The 22,743-nt window shown below is 53.9% G+C and overlaps 1 protein-coding gene and 1 long non-coding RNA gene across 7 annotated transcripts; both read left to right on the top strand.

Annotated features, from left to right (window-relative positions):
* The first annotated feature begins 14 nt into the window (after positions 1 to 14).
* LOC132687776 (uncharacterized) lies at positions 15 to 7,796 on the top strand. The gene is made up of 5 exons (XR_013551998.2): positions 15 to 738; positions 1,019 to 1,119; positions 2,147 to 2,235; positions 3,248 to 3,371; positions 7,540 to 7,796. It is a non-coding gene; the product is annotated as an uncharacterized LOC132687776 (long non-coding RNA).
* Positions 7,797 to 9,307: 1,511 nt separating this feature from the next.
* On the top strand, positions 9,308 to 22,090 carry NFE2L1 (NFE2 like bZIP transcription factor 1). Of its 6 annotated transcripts, none has more exons than XM_060646285.3 (6): positions 9,308 to 9,489; positions 11,312 to 12,334; positions 17,056 to 17,271; positions 17,683 to 17,772; positions 17,998 to 18,156; positions 18,954 to 22,090. In XM_060646285.3, the coding sequence occupies exons 2-6, from the start codon at positions 11,825 to 11,827 to the stop codon at positions 20,322 to 20,324; spliced, it is 2,346 nt and encodes a 781-aa protein (XP_060502268.3). In that variant the 5' UTR covers positions 9,308 to 9,489; positions 11,312 to 11,824; the 3' UTR covers positions 20,325 to 22,090. The 6 variants fall into 6 exon arrangements, with proteins under 6 accessions (XP_060502268.3, XP_060502267.3, XP_060502269.3 ...); XM_060646284.3 differs by lacking the exon at positions 9,308 to 9,489 and adding an exon at positions 9,707 to 9,836; XM_060646286.3 differs by lacking the exon at positions 9,308 to 9,489 and adding an exon at positions 10,111 to 10,241 and having other exon boundaries at positions 17,089 to 17,271.
* The last annotated feature ends 653 nt before the right edge of the window (positions 22,091 to 22,743 follow it).

Below are 22,743 nucleotides of genomic sequence, written 5' to 3'. Positions count from 1 at the left end.
CTCCGCCCGCCCGGCCCGCCCCCCGGAGGCCACCGCCTGCGCCGTCCCCGCGGCCCGCAGGCCTGTCGCCCTCCCCCTGTGCCCCGCTGTGCGTGTCTTTTCCTGTTCCCGGTGGTCCTTTCCTGCCTCTTGCCCTCCCCGCTCTGCCTTCCCGCCCACTCCGCGCTGCGCCCCGCAGCCCAACTCCCTTCACCCCACTCCTGCCCTCTCTCCTCCTCCGCTCCTCGCTCCTCTGGGTTCGGCCAAGTCCAGAGCTCTCCGAAGCCTCAGGCTGCCCCGGGACCAGCCCTGCTTTCCCCTCCTGCCTCCCCTCTGGCCCGTGAGTTGGGTTTGCGCGGGTGTGCGCAGGCTGTCCTGGGGCCAAAGCCCAGTTTTGTCTCTTGACGCCTGGTAGATAACTCGGGGACACGTATCTCGAATCATCCTTCGGGTCTCAGAGGAAGGTTCTAGGAGTGAAAGCAGACAAGAACAGTTCTGGGGAGACCCTTTTATGCAAAATACTTTCTCCCACTCCTCAGGAAGGGAGCCGAGGTCCCTTCCTCCCCCCCTCCCCCCCTCCGCCGAATCTCTCAAGACACAGGACAGTTTGTGGCAGGACAGATGCCTAGCAGCACGAGTGCTTCACCAGGCATCAGGCGTTGCCATGCTTTGGGTTCTTTGGTCTAAATATACCGGAGTTCAAACGTTCACTTCCGGATACTTAAGGCCAGTGGGAAATTCACACTCCAGAGGTACAAAGTGGGTGGTACTTACCCGTTTACCCCTAACAACACCATGCAGGTATTTTGCATTTAAACACTGTTACAGGCGTTACCAAATGTAACTCACACGTGTGAGGGAGGTACTGTCACCCACATTTTAAGGGGTGGGGAGATTCAGGTTTTGTGTAACCTTATCAGGATGGTGTAGCTAATAAAGACTTCAGTTGACTGGGGATGGGAACCAGGGTTCAAGCTCAACGTTGGTTGTCCCTTCTTCTCAAGGCCTCTTACCCTGTGTACTGCACTCACTCATCCAGATGCCTGTCAAGGGGACTCTTCCTCTGCTGAGAAAGATCTTCTCACTATTCAAGTGTCACCTTCATCACCAAAGGGAACCTAACCCATGGAATCTAACTTGGTAGTTCTCTCCTGTCACATTCTCTGTCTCAGCACTCTATTTAATTTATTATTACTCTTTATTTATTTTATTTTTTTAAGATTTTATTTATGTATTGTAAGTTTATTTACTTTGAAAGAGAGAGAGCTGGGGAGGGGAAGAAAGAAAGGGGAAAGAGAGAGAGAGAGAGAGAGAGAGAGAGAGAATCCCAAGTAGGCTCTGCACTGCCAGCACAGAGCCTGATGCAGGGCTTGAACTCATGAACCGTGAGATCATGCTCTGAGCTGAAATCTAGAGTCAGACACTTAACCAACTGAGCCACCCAGGTGCCCCTTATTATTATTATTTTTTGAAAGAGCGAGAGGGCACAAGTGAGCGAGGGGCAGAGAGAGAGAGAGAGAGAGAGAGAGACTCTGGGATCACCCAAAGTGGGGCTTGTTTTCACTGAAAGCAGGGCTTTGCTGACTTGAAGTGAGGCTCCTGCTCACCCTAAACATGACTTGAGCTCACCCAATGCAGGGCTCGAACTCACAAACCACTCACGACCTGAGCTGAAATCAGATGCTTAACCGACTGAGCCACCCAGTTGCCGCTATTTTTTTAAAATTTTCAAACCAAATTCGTCTTTTTCTTTCTTTTTTTCTTTTTAAGTTTATTTATTCTTTTTGGGGGGGGTGGAACAGAGAGAGAGAGAGAGAGAGAGAGAGAGAGAGTCCCAAGCAGGCTCTGCATTATCAGAGAGGAGCCCAACAAAGGACTCAGACTCACCAACCTGTGAGATCATGACCCGGGCAGAAAACAAGAGCTGGCTGCTTAACTGACTGAGTCACCCAGGTGCCCCGAGTTATTATTATTCTTTAAATAGGCTCCATGCCCAACGTGGGGCTCGAACTCATGGCCCTGACATCAAGAGTTGGATGCTGTACCAACTTGAGCCAGCCAGGGGTGCCTCCCTAGTGATTTCTTACATTGTACCTTTCTCAATCTCTGAATATCGTCTTTATGAATTTACTTACGTACAAATGTGTATGGTCCTTCTCCCCAACAGGCTTTGAGTCCTAGGAGAAGAGAGATAATGTGTCTGTGTTGTTCACTGTGGAATCCCTGGGTCCCTGGACAGGGCCTCCCATGTGAAAGGTACTTAATAAGCATTTGTTGGGGTGCCTGGGTGGCTCGGTTGGTTGAGGGTCTGACTCTTGATTTCAGCTCCTGTCATGATCCTAGGGTCATGGGATAAAGCCCTCTGTCAGGCTCTGCACTCTGCCTGGAGCCTGCTTGAGATTCTCTCTTTCTCCCTCTGCCCCTCTCCTCCTGCTCCTACTCTGTCTTTATAAAATAAAAAAAAAAAAAAACTTTTTAAAGCATTCGTTAAGTCAATGAGTAAATGAATTCAGGATGAGGAAGATAGTACATAGTCACAGACTACCTATTTTATTTTATTTGTATTTTTTTTAATGTTTATTTTTGAGAGAGAGAGAGACAGACAGAGTTCAAGCAGGGGAGGGGCAGAGAAGGAGGCAGACACAGAATGGAAGCAGGCTCCATGCTCCGAGCTGTCAGCACAGAGCCTGACTCAGGGCTGGAACTCACAGGCTGCAAGATCATTACCTGAGCTGAAATTGGACTCTCCACCGACGGAGCCAGGCAACCGCCCCCCCACCCCCCCACCGACTACGTATGTTAAACAAATAATAATAAAAACATGCTTATCAGTGAAACCAGATTTTACGTGCTGCAAAAATGTTTATTGAGTGCTTACTGTGTACAGGTACTTTTCCAGTCATTGGGATGCAATAGTGGACAAAGCAAACAAAATCTTTGCTTTCGTGGAGCTGATATTCAAGAGTTTGTGTGTGTGTGCACGCATTTCTGTGGGAAACAGAGGACACAGATAAATTAGGTATTACGTGAGTTGGTGATGACTGCTAGGAAGAAAAATAAAGCAGGAATGGGGATCAGGAATGTGAAGGGGTGTGGAGTGAGGGCAGAATGCCACTTTCATTAGGGTCATTTGAGAAAGTCTTCAAGAAGGTGACATTTGAACAAAGAACTGAAAGTGAGAGAGCGAGCCATGCAAGCACCTGAGGAAAACATCTGCCGAACCTCTTTCTGTGATGATTTAGAAGACACATCTGAATCTTTCTTGCAGGCTATCAGAGTTATAATAGTGAACATGAATCAACACTATTTGGTGCAATGGGGGAGAAGACGCAGTCTTTTATTTGTTTGGATTCCAGATCATCAGAAGTTATGTCAACGGTCATGCTGGCTCGGTATGTAATAAAAAAAAAAAAAAAAATACTGATTTGATTATTTCAATGCCTTAATGGTTTTGGCAGCTAGTTCATTTTTAGCTCATATTTACAAGGACAGCATTGAAAAGCCTCCAGGGGGCATTTCCTAGCCTCTGTGTGGCATATGGTCCCCACAGTGGGAGAGGGTCAGCTTGCAGAAGAGGGGAGGGAAGGAGGCCAAGGAAGTCAGGGGACTTAGGGAGCCTGTGTGGCTCCAAAGGGAATGGGGGTGGGGGTAGGGGTGGAGGTGGGAGAGCTGGTTACAGGACAGTCGACTAGAAGGCACTAGAGAGGGGCATAGGGGCTGGGATGAAAGAGAAGGCCCTGGAAGGAAGCTCAGGAACCACAAAATCCTCCTCACTGCAGCCTCTTCCACCTTGGTTGTTGTTAATCCTTATAATCACCAGGATCTCTTTACATGTTTACGTGCTGTGGTGAAAAAGTGCGTTCAGAGGCCTCAAGTTGAACTTTTCCGGGAAGAGATTCTCCCCAGTGATGGTTCTTTCTCTAAAGTCTCTCAGCAGCAGCAGAGACCTCAGGATTCCTTTCTGTCCTCCGGGCCCCCAGGGTGCCCCTTTAACGTGGTTCTATGTAAAAAATACCAGCTCAGGGAGCCCAGGGGCAGGTCAGTGTCCTACAGAGCATTGTCCCAAGAGGACTTCACAGCATAAGCCTGGCAGCACCTAAGAAGCCTGCAAATGTAGCGGATGGGAAGCAGCTGGAGAGCCTCCCTGGAATGAGGAAGCCAAAGCTGTGTTCAAAAAGAATGCAGCCTCTTATTTCCCTGCTCTTTGCTCCCTTAAGGGTGGGTGCCTTTGGAGATGGGGGGGGGGGGGGAGAGGGGGATGGACGGTGAGGGGCTGGGCACAGCTCTAACCAGCTAGAGTCGGAATGGATTCAAATGGGCTCCCCTCTGGGCCTTAGTATATCTTGGAGGTGAGGCCATTTTGTTTCCTCTGACTCACTCTCCTGCTGCCACATTTCTGTGCTGTCCTAGGATTTGGGCATCTGTTCTTGTGTGACAAGAAGAAACAGCTCCCTTGGGTAACAGCCTCTCTCTCTCTTTTTCTTGCTATAATGTCAAGAGGGGGAGGTGTGTGTGGAATGCGAGGTGTGGATGTGTGAGCTTGTGGCATCTTCCAGAGAGAAAATGAAAGCTTCCGTGCTCTGTCTGCAGGATGAATTTCCAGTTGACCAACTTAAGGACAGTTCACGTTTCTTCAAGGCGTTTGGCCTTCTGTGGGATAATAAGGTTGTAGAGTGGGTGGAGAGTTGGGCAAGAAAGGAGCCTCATGCTCAGCGTTACCCAGTCACAGGTGGCTTTGTTCTTTATTTAAAAAAAACAAAACAGGGGCGCCTGGGTGGCGCAGTCGGTTAAGCGTCCGACTTCAGCCAGGTCACGATCTCGCGGTCCGTGAGTTCGAGCCCCGCGTCAGGCTCTGGGCTGATGGCTCGGAGCCTGGAGCCTGTTTCCGATTCTGTGTCTCCCTCTCTCTCTGCCCCTCCCCCGTTCATGCTCTGTCTCTCTCTGTCCCAAAAATAAATAAAAAACGTTGAAAAAAAAAATAATTAAAAAAAAAAATTAAAAAAAAACAAAACAAAACAAAACAAAACAAAACTTTTTTTGAGAGAGAACGAGTGGGGGGGGGAGGGGGGAGTGGCGGGGGGGTAGGGACAGAGGCTCTTAAGCTGATTCTGTGCTGACAGCAGAGAGCCCGATGCAGGGCTCAAACACACCAACTGTGAGATCATGACCTGAGCCAAACACACCAACTGTGAGATCATGACCTGAGCCAAAGTCAGACTCTTAACTGAGTCACCCAGGCGCCCCCATAGGTGGCTTTATACACAGGATCTGACTTTTTTTTTTTTTTTTTTTTTTAAGTAGGCTCCACGCTCGGGGCACCCGGCTGGCTCAGTTGGTTAAGCATCCAACTTTGGCTCAGGGCATGATCTCACAATTCATGAGTTCAAGCCCCACATCGGGCTCTGTGCTGACACCTCGGAGCCTGGAGCCTGCTCCAGATTTTGTCTCCCTCTCTCTCTGCCCCTCCCCGTTCACGCTCTGTCTCTGTCTCAAAAATAAACATTAAAAAAAAAAAGTAGGCTCCATGCCCAACATGGGCTTGAACTCATGATCCTGAGAGCAGGCGTTGCATTGCTCTACCAACTGAGTCAAGCAGGCGCCCCACAGGATCTGATTTTTAAACCTTGTGAATCTGTATGTTGTTATCTCCATTTAGCTCAGGAGGGCCCAACAAGTGAGTGGGAGAGCCAGATTTTTGAACCCAGCTCTGAGTCCAAAACACCCACCCTTCCCACCTCACAATAGCACCTCCCCGAAATTTACCCAACATTGTTGGGGGACAATGTGGTGAGACATACAGAAAGGCTGAACTCAGCTTCATAAATTGTTACCAAGACGTGAATGAACAATGAGGTGTTTTCATTGGCTAATTCCAGGAGGAGGGCATTTTAGGACTGGGAAAGAAAACATCCTAAAATCAGGTGGGGATTCGAGTCTGTGCTTGTGCATTACCACTGCTGTTCTTTTTTTTACCCAATTTGGATTCTTGCTCCGAGCTAGCTAGCGATTCTCTACTTTGGCTGCACATAAGAATCACCTGAGGAGCTTTTATAAAATCCTGATGCCCAGGGCTGCTCTGGGAGATTCAGACTTAATTGGTTGGGGGTGGGACCTGGGCATTGATATTTTTTACAAGCCCCCCGGATGATTCTAATGTGCAGCCAGGGTTGAGAAGCAATCTTCTAAGACAGCCGAGGAAGAGGTGCACAGGGAAGAGGCGGGCTTGCCAAGAGCTTTACCTCTTTTGAGGGTTTAATGGTAACAAGCTTGCTAATGATGTTTACCATGTTAAGAAAGGAGGCCAGATGTCTGGATTAGGTGGAAAACTAATTGATTTCTTTGCAAGACATGCTAACATTTAGTATTGACAGGATGTAATCCTAGAATCTCTCAGAAGGGCTGTAAGGAAATCTCAGGCAGTCATCTATTACACTCCCCTGGATTAGATGGAAGTTGGAGAGTGAGGAATGTTTATATAGATGAGCAACATTTCAAAACATTTTTTAAAAAAGGAAAAAGAACGGGCAACCAGAATAGCAGAAAGACTGGATTTCCCTTTAGGGGAAAAAAGCAATTCCTGCTATTCCAGAAGAAATGCAATCCCTTCTCTGAGCGTTTCCTGGCAGGTGTCCTCCTCCCAGGATGACTGGAGGATGGATGTGCCTGCTGGTGGCAACAGCTTTTTCCAAGGAGGAAGCCGGGTCAACAGGGATATAACCCAGATGAGTAGAGAATTCAGTGTATAGTTAGCGGGCTCTTCGATTACATTAAATCCCTGTGCATTAGAACGAACTCTCTTCCTGGCTTCCCACTGCCTTCTCTCCCAAGCAGTCTCGAGTCACACGGGCAAGGCCTGGTTTTTCTGATGGCTCTCAGCCTCTCCCTTAGGGAGGGGAATGCATGTGCTCACTTTTTCCAGTGGTCTTCTCAGTCTGATTTAATGGATATACCAGGACTGATGACACATCAGCATGGGATTGTTCTTTTGCTTCTTGGGTAATTGTCCTATTAACAGCTGTCCAAAGCAAAGGAGGGGGAGAGGATGCCAGGGGAAGGGAGGGCGGTGGCTTCCTCGCTGAAGGACACACGCCCTGGATGTCACAGGGTTAATCAGTGGGTTCTGGGAAGGAGGTTTGCACCTGCTCAGACTTGATCTGGAACTCTAGACTGAGTAGAAGACAGTGTTTTGATCTGATCTTCTCTTGCTACCCAAGGGGTATTAAATATCCAGGACGCCCACACCCTGCCAGGCCTAACTGCCTGCTGCTGATTGAGACCGTCTCTACATTTATATCCTCCTCAGCCCTTGCAATGGGCTGGCTGTTCTTTGTCTTTCGTTCTTCCTTCCCACCCTTGAGTAACTGCTGAGCAGGAAACTTTATCCAGTCATTCTTTAACCCAATCATACGGTTCCTGATCCACCTCCCTCCCACTGTACGTTCAAAGAATTATTATACGCATTGAAGCGCGGTACTAGAAGTTGGCAGGCAAAAGGAAATGACGGGGACAGAGTGGGGACAAACAAAAGACTTTTCCACACCTCTCCCATCCCTTCTCTAGGGATTAACAAGGAGCCCCTCCGGTTCTCCGTGCTTGCTACTCCCTCGACTTCCAGGACCCCAGAAAGGAAAGGAGAGGAGATGATGGGTGAGTGCTATCTCCACAAACTCGAGTCCTTCAAAGTGACCAAATGAATTCAGGCTTTCAAAGTGATGTGATGATATCATGTGTTATCTCCCCAGCGTGGCCTTCCCACCTAAAACTGCCATTTCATTTCAGTGAATATACTGAATATATACTTAATATATATACTGAATATTTACCTCCATGGTCTTATGAATTCAGGGGCTTAACAGTCCCCCATTTCCTTGGCAACGTGCCATGTCCTTTAAAACCACGTCTTCCACGGTATTAATTTCTGCTTTTAGCAGGAACTTTTTTTTTTAAATGATCATTTATTTTTGAGAGAGAGAGAGACAGAGAGAGACAGAGGGTGAGCAGGAGAGGGACAGAGAGAGGGAGAACGGAACCGGAAGCAGGCTCCAGACTCCAAGCCATCAGCACAGAGCCCTACGTGGGGCTCGAACTCATGAGCCATGAGATCATGGCCTGAGCTGATGTCAGATGCTTAACAGACTGAGCCACCCAGGCGCCCCTTTTAGCAGGAACTTCTAATCACAGGCCTGCCTGCTTCAGTTCTTCAATTATTCAGTTTATCGTCTGTTTCATCCCTGGTACTGCTCTCGGGGTTTTGGAGACTCAACAGTTAATGCACAGAATTCTAGTCATCATGGAGTCTACATTCTAGCATTTGCTGGGAGACAAATGGTAAAACGAATAAGAAGATGTGGTCTCTGAATCAGAATCTTCCAGATGCAGAAGTACCTCAGCAGTTTTTTAAGGATTGGATGAATGGACGCTGGTGTACATTTCTGAATGAAATGTTAAAAGTGCTTTAGAATCTGCGAACCACCCCCAAAGCAAGCCTCCTAACTCTAGAAACATCTGAGGATTCCATGTTTTTATCTGAAGAGTCAGTGGTTGGCCTTCTCCTTAGTTGTACAAGAACCAATGCTTTGCCCACTAGATTACAAGGAGCGTCCTGGGCTCAGGCATTTGAGTTGATGCCTCTTTGTCCCACAGCTGAGAACAAAATACTAGGAACTTCAACTCAGTGATTGCCTAAAGGTGGTCTTGGGACTAACTGCATTAAAATGACCCAAGTCGCTGCTAAGCAGGCAGGTGATCAGGCCCTCCCCGCCCCCCGCCGCCAGGGCTAAGTGAATCACGATCTTTGGAGTGAGGCTTCAGAGTTTGTAGGTTTGACAAGCTCCCCGAAGTGATGCTGGGGGAGAAAGCAATGTTTGAAAACCACAAGGTTGTTGGCTAAGCGAGATAGGCCAGCACCTGAACGCGAGGAAAGTTCCTGAAAGGCAAGACTAAGCTCCGTGGTTGGATGGACTCGGGAGACAAGACGGGGAAGAAGAGCTCCACAGGGTATTTATATCACGACGAAAATAGCTAATTATGCCACATCCCTCCCACCGCCAACGTCCCACCAACGTCGTGGAAACCCGCCCGCAGGGCCATTCCCGCGATGCGACCCTTGCCTGGGACCTGCGACGCAACCATCCCTGACTGGCGCGGGTCGCGGTGCCAGGTTCGCACAGAGCGGAAGCAGCGATAGCGGTTTCCGCTGCCAGCATTCAATATGGTGGCTCGAGCGTCGCCGCCGCGGGAAACACATGCTCTGTGTCCCGCCTCGGCCCCCTCAGGTCTCACTGGACTTTTGCAAGTCACCGTGGGAACCTTCTGGGGGGGAATTCCGCGCTCCGGCAGCGATACCGCCTCTCACTCCCGGCCCCAGGCCCTCATCCCCCGGCTGAAGAACGCACTAGGAGCCATCGGCTTGCACACTTTACTCGGCGCCCAGCCTGTAATACCTCGGGCGGCCGACGCACGGCGGAGAGGCCAGAATGCCGGGCTCTAGGGCCTTCGCCCCAGTTATTGGTGAGCCCACGCCGCGGGGCGGGCCTACGCGTCCACTGGGCCATGGGCCATGTCAGTCTTGGGAAATGGGGAAAGGGAGGAGGAGGAGACACGCTCAGCCATTGGGCTCTTTCGGCTGTCAATCAAAATGACATCCGGCGAAGGCCGCGGTTTCGGCTCGTTGATTGGAGAAACGTGTTCCTAGGAAAGACGCGGAGGGCGGGCTTCCGAGTGAGGTGGGAGGAGGGGGCGGGGAGGGAAGCGGAGGCTGGGGAGCTCTAGGCCGGCCGGTGGTGGCGGCTGCAAGGCCGGGACTCGGGCTGAGGGCCTGCTGTGGCGGCAGCGGCGGACGCCGAGCTCTGCAGCGGGTATCAGGCACACTCCTTTTCCCGACGCGAGGGGCGTAGCGCCGCGGGGCCGAGGCTTGTGGGGTGAAGGGCGGCGGGGTGGAGCCCAGGGGCAGGAGGCGGGAACGGCGGGTGAGCGAGGTTCGCGTCGGGCCCGGGCCCTGGGCCTGGCTGGGAGGGGCCGCGAGGCCGTGGAGAGAGCCTGCTCGGGGGTGGGTTGGGCTGGGGAGGGCTGAGGGCGCGAGAAGGCGTGGTGTGAGGCCCGGGCCTGGACGGGGTGGGGCCATCCGGACGGAGGGCGGGGTGGGGTTTGGCTGTGAGGGTGGGTCAAGGCCGGCCGAGTAGCACTTGTTCGCTGTTGCCCCAGAAGGCTAGAAGCCCAGGCGCCGACAGCGGGCATGGCGACTTGGTCCCAGCCGGACTCGGGTATCCGGGGCGGGGTGGGAGCGGGCTCAGACCAGAGGCCTCTGGCCTTACTCCGTCTTTAAGGGGCCTTGTCCGGTTTCTCGAAGTTAACTGTCTGTTGGGGGGTTTTAGTCATAAATTGCGTGAGAATGGGAGGGTAGTGCAAGCAAGAATTCTGGGTCGCAGTTTTGTTTACTTTAACCAAATAAGGGGTGTGTGTGTCCGTCCGTCTGTCTGTCCGTCCGTCCCTCGTCCCCCTTAAGATGAAGTTGGTAGGTGGGTCACGACAGTGAAGAGAGTTACCTTGGTTTATGAGGTTAACGGAAGCTGAAAAGTTGAGACTAGAAACTGAAAGGCAGATTTACTCCCTCCCCACTTGGCTATCTGGCTTGAGAACTTGGCCTTATCCTTCTATTTTGGCTCAGAAGGTCATATGAATGAAAATAAAACCTGCCTATGCAAATTATGGGTCGAATAATCCTGCCTCACCACCTCACCCCTCAGTAGTCTCAGCCCCCCTTTTATATGAGAGATAGGAAAAGGAATTAATATTTTAAAGCTGGGACGACAAAAGGCATTATTCTTTTTGCCAAGCGGTGTCCTGAACGTTGTCCTCGTGTCCTTTTGCGCTCTTCTGTCACTAATAGCCTCTCTCTCCCTTTAGAACTGGAAGGGACAGGGTTTGTGGATGGTTTTCTCCTGAGATGGGGAATCAACTTTTCTTTAAGATAGGAAATGGGCTTCTCGGGCTAAAAATAGAAGCTGGGTAGTGTGTGGATGAAGTGGGGGAGGGTTGGTAAATCAGACCACATGTAAAATATTTTGGATGCCCCGGGCATTGTCTGCTTATCCCAAACAAGCTACCTTTTAGGGTATTACACATTTAATATCCAGAGACTGGGATCCTTTGTGAGCAGTATTTTCCTTTCGTAGTTTTCCTGCTTATAACAGATTTTTGGTTTTTGTTTCTCTGGGATATTTTTTCAATAAAATATAAAAGTGGCGTTTGAATGTGTTTCCTGCCTTCTGCCTTGATCATGGTGTGAAAATTCTAGAATCTTATCCTGTTGCTCTTGTGATTCCCATTTCAGGTTTCTCTGGAAACCCCCCTGGTAAGTGTGGAGGAGGCGGGACACTCTGACCCAAGACAAAAGGCCTGTAGCTCCAGCCAAAGAAAATAAACCTTAGGGAGAAAGAAAAAAAAAAAAAAAAAAAAATCCATCAGCTGTTCCTGAGAACAGCCTGCAGTGGAATCCACAGAGAGGACAACTGACGTGAGTGAGGAAATGACTGTATGTGGACTGTGGAGACAGTAAGTCACGTGGGCCCTGAGGGCCTGGACTGGGTTAGCAACAGTTGTATGTGCAGAGGTGAGGTATCGAGAAGGGAAAAGTGAATGTGGTCTGGAGTGTGGCCTTGGCTTCACAGGGCGTGCTTTCCTCTGAGGCCATCCAGGAGCTCAGCCCCCGTGTTCTGCCAGGGTGGGATACAGGGTTTGGCCCTGAGGAGGGTACCTTGCTGGCTGGAGCAGCAGAGCAGTGGCCTTGATTTGTCTTTTGGAAGATTTAAAAACCAAAAAGCATAAACATTCTGGTCCTTCAGCGATGCTTTCTCTGAAGAAATACTTAACGGAAGGACTCCTCCAGTTCACCATTCTGCTGAGCTTGATTGGGGTGCGGGTGGACGTGGATACTTACCTGACCTCACAGCTCCCCCCGCTCCGGGAGATCATCCTGGGGCCCAGTTCTGCCTATACTCAGACCCAGTTCCACAACCTGAGGAACACCTTGGATGGCTATGGTGTCCACCCCAAGAGCATAGACCTGGACAATTACTTCACTGCCCGGCGGCTCCTGAGTCAGGTGAGGGCCCTGGACAGGTTCCAGGTGCCCACCACTGAGGTAAACGCCTGGCTGGTCCACCGGGATCCGGAGGGGTCTGTCTCTGGCAGCCAGCCCAGCTCAGGCCTTACCCTCGAGAGTTCCAGTGGCCTCCAAGATGTGACAGGCCCGGACAACGGGGTGCGAGAAAGCGAAACGGAGCAGGGATTCAGTGAAGATTTGGAGGATTTGGGAGCTGTAGCCCCTCCAGTCAGTGGAGACCTAACCAAAGAGGTTAGTGGCCACACGTCGGGGTGGGCGAGAGGGATCCGGGGTTGCAGGGGTGGGGTGGTACCGAAGGAGCTTGGTCGTGGTCCTTGCCCTGTAAAGATCAGTGGTTGGGCAGGGGGGAGGTGGGGGGGGGGGCTCTCAGGCATTGTTCGTTGACAGGAATGAGCTGAATTGTCTGACCGGGGTTGGGGGCTGGGAGCATTTCCTTGTGTTGAACCATTGACCCACCTCTAAATGTACCGTCAGAGCAGTGGGAGGTTCCTAGAACATGCCAGCGTGTTTACTGCTTGGATTTCAACATGACTGCTGGAGGCCCCGGGGTGGGGGAGGGAGTCATGTTGTGATGGGCTTTGATGCGGTGTAGATCTGTTGCTAAGACACAAATAGTTTGTGGACTCTTGCCTTGTACCTCCCCCACGTCACAACACACATGCATATCCTGAAGTTCTCCTCCTTTGTGGTCAGGCCTGTTGTTGTAAGGTCCTCGATAAGTCGGCTCTCCTGGGCCTGAGCCAAGGGGTAGATTTAGATAGTTACTCTTGGCCAGGAGAGGGCCAAGGCTCCCATTCCTTGCCGAAGGCCTGTTGCAGGGAGTAGGGAGGATAGGGCTGGGAGCTAGAAGCTGCATTCTGCTGCCTAAGTCCACTTCCTTTGAGCCAGCAGAGATCTCTAGCTCCTGACATGTGGCCGACATACTGTTCTGGGCAGAAAGTGAGGCCCTTGCCTTTAACGATATGAATGGCTCCTGCTGCTCCTACCTCACCAACATGATGATAAGCCTACTTGGAGCTCTGTGTTTGGCCCTGGCCTGCCGCTCGGCCTTCAGGAGCTTCAGAAAAGGTCCGCTGCACTGTCCTGACCATTAGGGAAAGAGAAGGCTGGATTGCGCTGGCCTGGGTTTTCCAGAGCTGTGAGTCTCGGGGAGGGGGGCTGGGTATGTAAAAAGTTTTACAGGTGCTGCAGATCTTGGCTGCTTTCTGCCCACCAGTCAGACCGGGCTTTGCCTCCTGTCCTGAATTCAGGCCTGTTCCTGAGCTCATTTCTTTGAATGCTAGTGACCGTCAAAGCGTGTGGCTTCCTCCGGGCCAGTGGTCTTCGGCTGGGGGCGATTTTGCCCGTCTAGGGGTATCTGGCAGTGTCCAGAGACGGTTTGGTTGTCCCAACTGGAAGAGCTGCTGTTGGCATCTAGCAGGGAGAAGCCAGGGATGCTGCTACACTTACTAAAAAGCATAGCACGGGCCCCAAACACCGGATCGATCTGGTCCCAAATGTCCGGTAGTGCCGGGGTTCCTCTGTGCTCAGCTGGCTCGTGCTGGGTCTGCTTTGAGAGGGACTAGAATTATCTGAGCATGGGAGCTGTAAGCATTCCTTACCTTGTAGTGCCTCATCTATATTTTACAGAGCCACTGGGAACTTCGGCTTTTTTTCTGCTTTCTCTGTCCTTTTCGTTCAAATGGGCTTCAGTCTTGGTACGGTGGTCTGACGAAGTATGCCTCCCAGCCTCCTCTTCCGCCCGCCCGCCCTGATGTTGCTCCCCAAGGGTGGTGTGACTGGGCTTGCTCCTGGGCGCTCTGCAAGTGTAGCTCCATTCCTGTTCCAGCTGGGAGCTCTCCTGGGATGGGATAGGGTGGGATGTTTGGATATAATTGGAAGGGTTGGGGCAGAATGGGGTGGGACTTTGACCCTGCTTTCTTCCATTTTTTGGCCTTCGTGAAGGTTGTGTGTTCCCTGATTCCAGGCCTTCTCTCCTCCCATTGGGGGGTTGGGGGTGGGTCAGCATTAGGGGCCTAGACTGGGCGTGGGGGAAGGGAGGGTTATTACGTGTCCAGAACAACATTTCCTCAGCAACTCCGGGATAAAAATACCCGGGTCCAGAGCATGTGACAGGCGCTGCTGGAGCTGGTATTATCCCCGGGGTGGCAGCGCTCCCCCGCTGCCAGGCCGGTTCGATGGACAGCCATAGCCCAGGCCCTTGTCAGGGATAGGATTCCCCTCGAGGTTGGCGCTCTGCCCAGCGCAGGGGGTGGCTTGTGTACAGCTCTTCCCCGGCGAGGAGCAGTGTGTGACCAAGGAGAACATACTGTCCCTGACCTGACCTTAGGCTCAAGGGCTGCAGCAGTGAGGATGGAAGTCAGAACCGTGATCCTGATTCTGTTGGCGGCTTTCTCCTTCCTTGCTTTAGAGATGTGGGCCAGGGGTCAGGCAGAAGAGAATGCTCTTGAAAAAAGCTGGGGTAAAGCGGGATCGTGGGACACAGTTGTGGCCAGGATGTTGCAGAGCACCTGTCTCCTTCAGTGCTGGCCTTCGGGCTTGTGTCCCTCTTCTCTTGCTCGGAGCTAGGCCTGGCCGGCCCTGTGTGCAGATGGCTTTCCTTCTTCCTCCCTTCTGGCCTGTCGTTGGGTGACCGAGCCCCTGGCTCACAGCGGGGCCGGGTGCACTGGGTTCCTGCCCAGCCCAGCTTGTGATCCTTGGGCTTCAGGATGACCGGCCACAGCCCTTCTGAGAAACCGGAAAACTCCTTCCACTTCCAGGGAAGAGCTAGATGCCCCCAAAAGCTGTGGGAGTGGTTTCTGCCCAGTCGTGAGTGGGCTGGGTGAGCAGGATGCGACAAGAGGGAGAGTGGCACCCCTTCCCCCCAGTGCTCTCTCACTGCGCCACCCCGGCTGGCTGACTGGGCTGGGTGGGGCTGCCCGCCCCTGGGTGCGTCTCCTTGAGGAGACGGAGGCGGCCCAGGGATGGGCTGGTTCCTTGCGGCAGCTTCTCCAGCTGCCCTGGTGCAGAGATTGGCTCCCGGCTGCAGCTAGGTAACAGGCGGTGGGAGGGGATTGGCTCCTTCCGCATCTCCAGCGGAGACTTGGGGGAGGAGATTGGCTCTCGTCGCAGCCTAGGTAACGACAGTGGGAGGGGATTGGCTCTTTCCGCAGCCCAGCTGCTGACCTGGGGGAGGGGATTGGCTCTCCGCAGCCTCAGCAGTGACCTGCGGGGTGGGAGGGGGAGGGGATTGGCTCCTTGCTGCAGCCTAGGTAACAAGTTTGGGGGGCGTGGGGAGGGGGAGAGAGGGAGGAGCGGGAGGATAGGCCCCGGAGGGAGCTTGCTCTCCTCTGCAGCTTGAGCACGGAGCATGGGGTGGGAGTCCCGTCTCACTGCAGCCTCTGCGGTGAGCTCAGGGTGGGGGCTGCCGGGCGCCTGAGTGGAACTGGGGTTGTGAGGTGGGAGGGGGCTGCTCAAGGATGGAGGAAGGGGGCTGGGCTGGGCCGCCCAGGCAGCAGCACGGGCGGGGCACCCTCCTCGGGCCCCTTGGAGCTAGCAAGGGGCCACCCTTCCAGCCTGGTGTGCTCCCTGCAAGCCAAGAGCTCCTTGCAGCCCCCTGTCCGGCTTCCCGGCACCAGCTGCCCTGGGGCTCATCTCGCAGACCATGACCCGCCTGGACCGCAGCTCTCACAGTGGTGGGGGCCATGCCAAAGGGAGCCGGCCCCTTAACTCTTTGCTGGCTGGTCACCGGGTGGCCCAGCCCCGCTCTGCTCCTGGGTCCAGGGCTTCTGTTCAGGTTGGTGTATGTGGGGGAGACTAGAGGGAGAGGTACACCTGGGAGGTCTTAGGATCTGGGAGGGTTTCGGTGGGAAAGGGCTACCTGGTCAGGGCTGGGGAGGTGGGTCTACTCTGAGGATGTTGCTTTCTGGAAAGTGCTTTTTTACTCTCTGAATGGAAGGCAAGAGTTCAGGGTTTCCTCGGCCACAGGGGATGGCATGTGTAGGAAGCCCAAATGGCTCTTACTTATTGGTGTTCCGTGCTGGTGGCAGTGGGGGTGGCGGTTGGTGCAGGAACTGATCAGGAGCTACCAGGGTAGAGTGGGAAGGAGGCATTTTGGTGCCTGGGGTGGCAGTTGTGGCTGAGCGGTGATGGGGTCCACGTCCTTGAGTGGGCTGGCTGACGGAGCGTCAGTGAGTCCCGGGGTGTGGCGAGGGAGTGAGCGCGCTCATGTGAGGGGACACCAGGGGCCGGCCTTGGCAGGGGTGGGGTGCCCAGTGAGGATCAGCTGACTGCCTGAGGCTCTCTGGGGACTGAGGCGGCTTGCTAGGAGCAGCTGAGAGTGGGGATTCTGGCAGGGATGGATCTTGAGGTGAGCCTGGGCTTTAAGAGTTGTGGGTGTTCTGCCTTACTCCTTCCTCAGCCAGGGAAGGGAGGATGGCTGGAGGAAGGGCTGGAGACAGCCTGTCGCTGTCATTGGTTGCATCAGGTGGTTGCAAATGCAGGGATTTTCCTCTCTGGCCCACCCCACCCCTTTATGCAAATGAAATGGCACCATAGGCTGATGCAAGCCTGGCCACCGGGAAGCAATTCTGCATGACAGTTCGCCCTTGCTTGGCCTGGCCAGCATCCTACAAACCCAAGTTTTAAGGGATTCCCATTCCCAAAATGAGAAGTGTCTCCTGCTTCCCCCTTCTTTTCTTGTGTCGCCTGCCTGTGTCTCTGGTCCTGAGCCCACAGACTTGTGTGGGGATGGTCACGCTGGTAATTTTTACTAGCTCTTGTTTGTGGGCTTTCCTTCTTTCTTTCTTTTTCTTTTTCTTGAGACCGGTATCTGGAAATGGATGAATGAAGCCTTGTTGGTACAGAGGGGACAGTGGCTGGGAGAGCTGCCCCCCACTCCCAGGATTTACCAGGTTGATGCTAGGAAGGGCCCTTGGATCCAAGAACTAAAGTCATGGCGATCTGTCTTTCAGGACATAGATCTGATTGACATCCTTTGGCGACAGGATATTGACCTGGGGGCTGGGCGTGAGATTTTTGACTATAGTCATCGCCAGAAGGAGCAGGATGTGGACAAGGACCTGCAAGATGGAGCGGAGCAGGACGACACCTGGTCAGGCGAGGGTGCAGAAGCTCTGGCACGAAACCTGCTAGTGGATGGAGAAACGGGGGAGAGCTTCCCTGCACAGGTACCTTCGCCTCTGCCCACTTCTAGAAACCCGTCCTCACAGAAGGCAGGTTCTGTCTGTGGGATGAACCTGAATGTATCTTGCGGGTTGGGTCTCTAAGTCGCTTGGACTGAGGAAGGGGGAGTGGATGAGCAACAGAAGCAGAGGGGCCAGGCCTTGGTAACAAACAGCAGAGGAGGCAAAGCACCTAGCAGCTTCCTGTTTGCGTGAGGACGCTTCCACTCTCCCTCTGTTCTTTCCTGGAGTTTGGGACTCAGGGCCAGCCGTTAGCCCGGGAACAGAGGGAGAGTGCAGGCCTGTAACCATACACGTCCTCCTTCAGCTTCCCCCTTGGAAAGGCTGGGGAAGAGGCCTTGGCCCGCAGGCAGCCAAGGCCCAGGTCAGTCAGACTTACAGTTGCTGTTGCCACAGGTGCCTGGTGGGGAGGACCAGACGGCCCTGTCCCTGGAAGAGTGCCTTAGGCTGCTGGAGGCCACCTGCCCCTTTGGGGAGAATGCTGAGGTGAGCAGGACTCCAGGGAGAGCCCACTGAGCCAGCAGGGTGGCCTGCACACCGTGTCCCCCTCTGCGGCTGCCTGAGGGGCCAGGTCCTGGTGCTGGCCTTGTTCTGGCTGCTGGGGGTGAACTCAGAGGAAGGAAGAAACAGAACCTCAGGTGGTAGTCTCTGGGAGGAACGCAGAAGGTGGTCTTTCCTTCGCCTCGTTAAAGCCTCTGTGTTTTGCCCTAGTTTCCAGCAGACATTTCCAGCATAACAGAAGCAGTGCCTAGCGAGAGCGAGCCCCCAGGCCTTCAGAACAACCTCTTGTCTCCTCTCCTGACGGGGACAGACTCGCCATTTGATTTGGAGCAGCAGTGGCAAGATCTCATGTCTATTATGGAAATGCAGGTAGGATTATTAAAATGTGCCACGATCCTATCGGACAGTGTGGGGAGTGTTTTAGCGCTCAGTTGCTTTTCCACCTCTGGAAGAGAAAGTAACGCTTTTCTCTGATCTCAGGGAAGTGGGGACACTGAGGGGTCATTGTCCAGGTGTCTCCTTGGGGTACGGGGTAAAATCAGGATTGGGGTTTGGGTTAAAACCCCAGGGCTGAGCCTTCTAACGCAGGACCGTCTCCTTGGTATGCCTTCTTCCTTTCCTTTAGGTAGGCAGTCACTCGACTGAGTGCTTCCGGGGCTTAGCATTGATAAAACCAGACATTCACACAGTGCTTTATAGCTGTTGTCATCTTTCCTGATCCTTACAGTCGTCTAGTTAGCCCTTTGTTGTTTTAAAGGTGAGGAAATTGGAACTCAGAGAGGTTAAGCGATGTGCCCATGGTCACACAGCAAGCAGCGCAGCTAGGTTTTCTCACTCCAAGGCTGGTGTTCTTTTGAATGTGTGGTTTTGCACCGAGGAGGTGGGCAGTGTTAGGTGTTCTCTTCCTCTCTCTCCGAGGTGGGGGGGAGTCTGGCCAGACACAAGCGGGAGCCGGGCAGTCCTGCCTTGGGGTGGGGTCTCCAGGGAGGAACCATCTCCGCCAGTGGACCAAGCAGGGCCAGGAGCTGACCCCTGGGCCCTGGATTCCAGTGTGTCGCCCTTGTACCCATGCAACCGTGCCTGCGTCGGGTGCCCGCTGTGCCCCCAGCCACACTGGGGGAGGGAGTCTGCTCAGAGTGAACGGTGGTGCTCTTCTCCCCTCCCAGGCCATGGAAGTGAACACTTCAACAAACGAGATCCTGTACAGCGCCCCTCCTGGAGACCCCCTGAGCACCAACTACAGCCTTGCCCCCAACACTCCCATCAATCAGAATGTCAGCCTGCATCAGGCGTCCCTGGGGGGCTGCAGCCAGGACTTCTCTCTCTTCAGTCCCGAGGTGGAGAGCCTGCCTGTGGCCAGCGGCTCCACGCTGCTCCCGCTGGTCCCCAGCAATTCCACCAGCCTCAACTCCACCTTTGGCTCCACCAACCTGGCGGGGCTCTTCTTTCCACCCCAGCTCAACGGCACAGCCAACGACACAGCAGGCCCCGAGCTGCCTGACCCGCTGGGGGGCCTGTTAGACGAAGCCATGCTGGACGAGATCAGCCTGATGGACCTGGCCATCGAAGAGGGCTTTAACCCCGTGCAGGCCTCCCAGCTCGAGGAGGAGTTTGACTCTGACTCAGGCCTCTCCTTGGACTCCAGCCATAGCCCTTCCTCCCTGAGCAGCTCAGAAGGCAGCTCCTCTTCCTCCTCCTCTTCCTCCTCCTCCTCCTCCTCCTCTTCATCCTCGTCCTCGTCCTCGTCCTCTTCCTCTGCTTCTTCCTCCTTTTCTGAGGAAGGTGCTGTTGGCTACAGCTCTGACTCTGAGACCCTGGATCTGGAAGAGGCCGAGGGCGCCGTGGGTTACCAGCCTGAGTATTCCAAGTTCTGCCGCATGAGCTACCAGGATCCGTCTCAGCTCTCCTGCCTGCCCTACTTGGAGCATGTGGGCCACAACCACACGTACAACATGGCGCCCAGCGCCCTCGACTCCGCCGACCTGCCGCCGCCCAGCGCCCTCAAGAAAGGCAGCAAGGAGAAACAGGCCGACTTCCTCGACAAGCAGATGAGCCGTGATGAGCATCGAGCCAGAGCCATGAAGATCCCCTTCACCAACGACAAAATCATTAACCTGCCCGTGGAGGAGTTCAACGAGCTGCTGTCCAAGTACCAGCTGAGCGAGGCCCAGCTGAGCCTCATCCGCGACATCCGGCGCCGGGGCAAGAACAAGATGGCCGCGCAGAACTGCCGCAAGCGCAAGCTGGACACCATCCTGAACCTGGAGCGGGATGTGGAGGACCTGCAGCGCGATAAGGCTCGCCTGCTGCGGGAGAAGGTCGAGTTCCTCCGGTCCCTGCGGCAGATGAAGCAGAAGGTCCAGAGCCTGTACCAGGAGGTGTTTGGGCGGCTGCGGGATGAGAACGGGCGGCCCTACTCGCCCAGTCAGTACGCACTCCAGTATGCCGGGGACGGCAGTGTCCTCCTCATTCCCCGCACCCTGGCTGACCAGCAGGCCCGGCGACAGGAGAGGAAGCCAAAGGACCGAAGAAAGTGAGCCCGGGAGGAGAGGGGGGTTGACGCTCACCGGGACGGAAACTGAAGGGCTGGGCCTGGGCCTGGACCTGGACCTACAGCGGGGACTTACACGCCTTCTTATCCAACAGATCTTCTCAGACGGGAGAAACTGCGGGTCAGTGGACAGGAAGAGGAGGGCGCAGGCGCTGTCTGGCTCCGCTCCCCCCCGGTGGGGGTGGGGTGGGGCGGAGGTGGCCAGACCGTTTGGGTGGACAGGGTCCTCCCCTGCTGTTTCCTTTGAGGGAGGGGGTGGTGCTGGCCTTGCTGGAGGCCGACCGAGGGGAAGAGGGAGGACCGTGAGAGGAAAGGTGTAGAAAGTCTCATTCCTGGAAGGAAGGAAGGAGGGATGGAAAGGGGTAAAAACAAAAACAAAACAAAAAAAACAACCCCAAAAAAATCAAAGCGGGAAGAAAATCAAAGGGCAGGTTAAAGGTAGGCTCTGGCCAGGATTCCAGGCAGCGGGATTTAGGTGGGACTAGGCCACAGGCACCAGTAAACCCTACTTCACCCCACGGGAGGGTGGAACACGAGGTGGGATCTGGGAGGGGCTCTGTAGGCTCCTGCTGCTCCTGCCCTGTGGCAGCCCTGAAGGGGAGCCTTGGAGGTCTCCTGGAATGTTCTCAGACGTCGGGGAGCCCCTGGGACCCAACACTGGCTTGGAGGGTTTGGGTCCAAGAGCAGGGTGAATGGGAAAGGGTCTCGAGGCCCCAGTGTCGCAGCAGCCCCAGCACCAAGCATGTCACTCACTGCCCCGCCACTCCGTCTCACCCGGTGCCCAGTCCCCCCTGAGCTGAGGCGCCCCCAGTTTCCATCAGAGCCTGCATGCCAATGCTGTCCTCTTGCCCCTCCCCGCCGCCTGGAGCTCTTGTGCAGCTGGGGTGCCGCCTTGAGGAGGGGGGATGATGTGGAGAAGCCAGGCAGCATTCAGCACAACACTGGGGGGTGACCCTTCCCTCAGGTCTCCCCTGCCAACCACTGGGCATGTCACTGGAAGACAAACCACAAAACCCAGCAACAAAAACTAGTCCTCTTAGAATTTCTTGCGCTTTGATTTTTTTAGGGCTTGAGCCCTGTATCACTTATAGGGTCTAGAATGCTTGTGTTGAGTAAAAAGGAGATAACCCCAATATTCAAAGCTGCTAAATGTTCTCTTTGCCATAAAGACTCCGTGTAACTGTGTGAACACTTGGGATTTTTCTCCTCTGTCCCGAGGTCTCCGTCTGCTTTTTTTTTTTTGGGTTTCTTTCTAGAATGAGAAGTGCATGTAATGGGGGCTGAGAGCACCTCCCCCTAGGCTCTCGGCCACGGGCTGCTTCTCCACACCCCCATCTTAGCAAAGGCCCCAGGCAGGAGGACTGCCTGGGGGAGGCAGAGAGGGGAGCGCCAAGGTGGCCAGATGGTTCCAGGACCACAGTGTCTTTATTTTTAACTGTTTGCCACTGCTGCCCCCACCCCTGCCTGGCTCTGGAGTACAGTCAGCCCCAGACGAGCAGGAGTGAGTTGTTGGGGGAGAAGTACTGATTCTCCTCCCCTCCCCGCTTGGCAGGGGTGAGGGGTGCATTCTAAATGAGCAGTAGGGATAGAAGGCACGAGCCTGGGAAGTGCTTTTATAAATTATTTTCCTTGTAGATTTTATTTTTAATTTATCTCTGACCTGCCAGGGAGAGGGGAGAGAGAGAGAAAGAGAGAGAGAGAGAGATGCTGTGAGCACATGACAAAATAAAATAAAATAAAATGGATGATTCATTCTCAAGTGCAATTTTTCCCTACTTTGAATAAAAAACCCTGACCCCACGAGGGGAGGACTGGCCATTGTGTGGCTAAGGCAGAGCTTACAGGGGAAGGTGGGTGGAGAACAGGGGAGGTTGACGACGACGAGGAATTTAGAAAGACGAAAAGTCTTAAGTGGGTATTAAAAGAAATCTTAAGTGGATATTAAACCTTCCAAGCAGGTGTTGGCACCTCTCCGCAGGGTTTGCCAAGCTGAAGCCTCTGGGGAAGGATTCCGAGTCCTTTTGGCCGCTTTCTGCTGGGACTGGGCTAGGCGGAGGTGCTCTCACCTGGTCCGACGGTGCGTTCGCCTGTGAAACGCCGCATTTTTTAAATCTTGACCACGCTGTTGCTTCTCTGGTGGCCCCACCTGCCAGAGAGGCGCAGCGCATCGGAGGGCGGTCACGCCAATGACCATGAAAACCTGGGAGGTCGACAAGACCAGCACATGCCAAGCGCTGGCGCTGGCGTGTGTCAGCAGGGCCACAGAACCGGGGAAGCAGGAGGCTAGACTCCAGGGGTGAAGGCATCAGAAAGCCTCCCCGGCTGAGGTGAACAGACTCTGGTCTCTCTCAAAACACCTCCTTTAATACCAAGCTTCCGAAAGAGCTGAATGCCCCCAGGTACTT

The sequence above is a fragment of the Panthera onca genome, chromosome E1, assembly GCF_046562875.1.
Source record: "Panthera onca isolate mPanOnc1 chromosome E1, mPanOnc1 haplotype 2, whole genome shotgun sequence".
NCBI classification, from domain to species: Eukaryota; Metazoa; Chordata; class Mammalia; order Carnivora; family Felidae; genus Panthera; species Panthera onca.
The sequence above is the reverse complement of the archived record's forward strand: the minus strand, read 5'-3'. Positions and strand labels throughout refer to the sequence as shown.

Excerpts from the sequence above, each read along its gene's own strand:
- NFE2L1 (XM_060646285.3), top strand. The coding sequence starts at position 11,825 with ATGCTTTCTCTGAAGAAATACTTAACGGAAGGACTCCTCCAGTTCACC. Across the intron at positions 17,773-17,997 it reads CCTTTGGGGAGAATGCTGAG|TTTCCAGCAGACATTTCCAG; the intron begins GTGAGCAGGACT and ends GTTTTGCCCTAG. Across the intron at positions 18,157-18,953 it reads TGTCTATTATGGAAATGCAG|GCCATGGAAGTGAACACTTC; the intron begins GTAGGATTATTA and ends CTCCCCTCCCAG.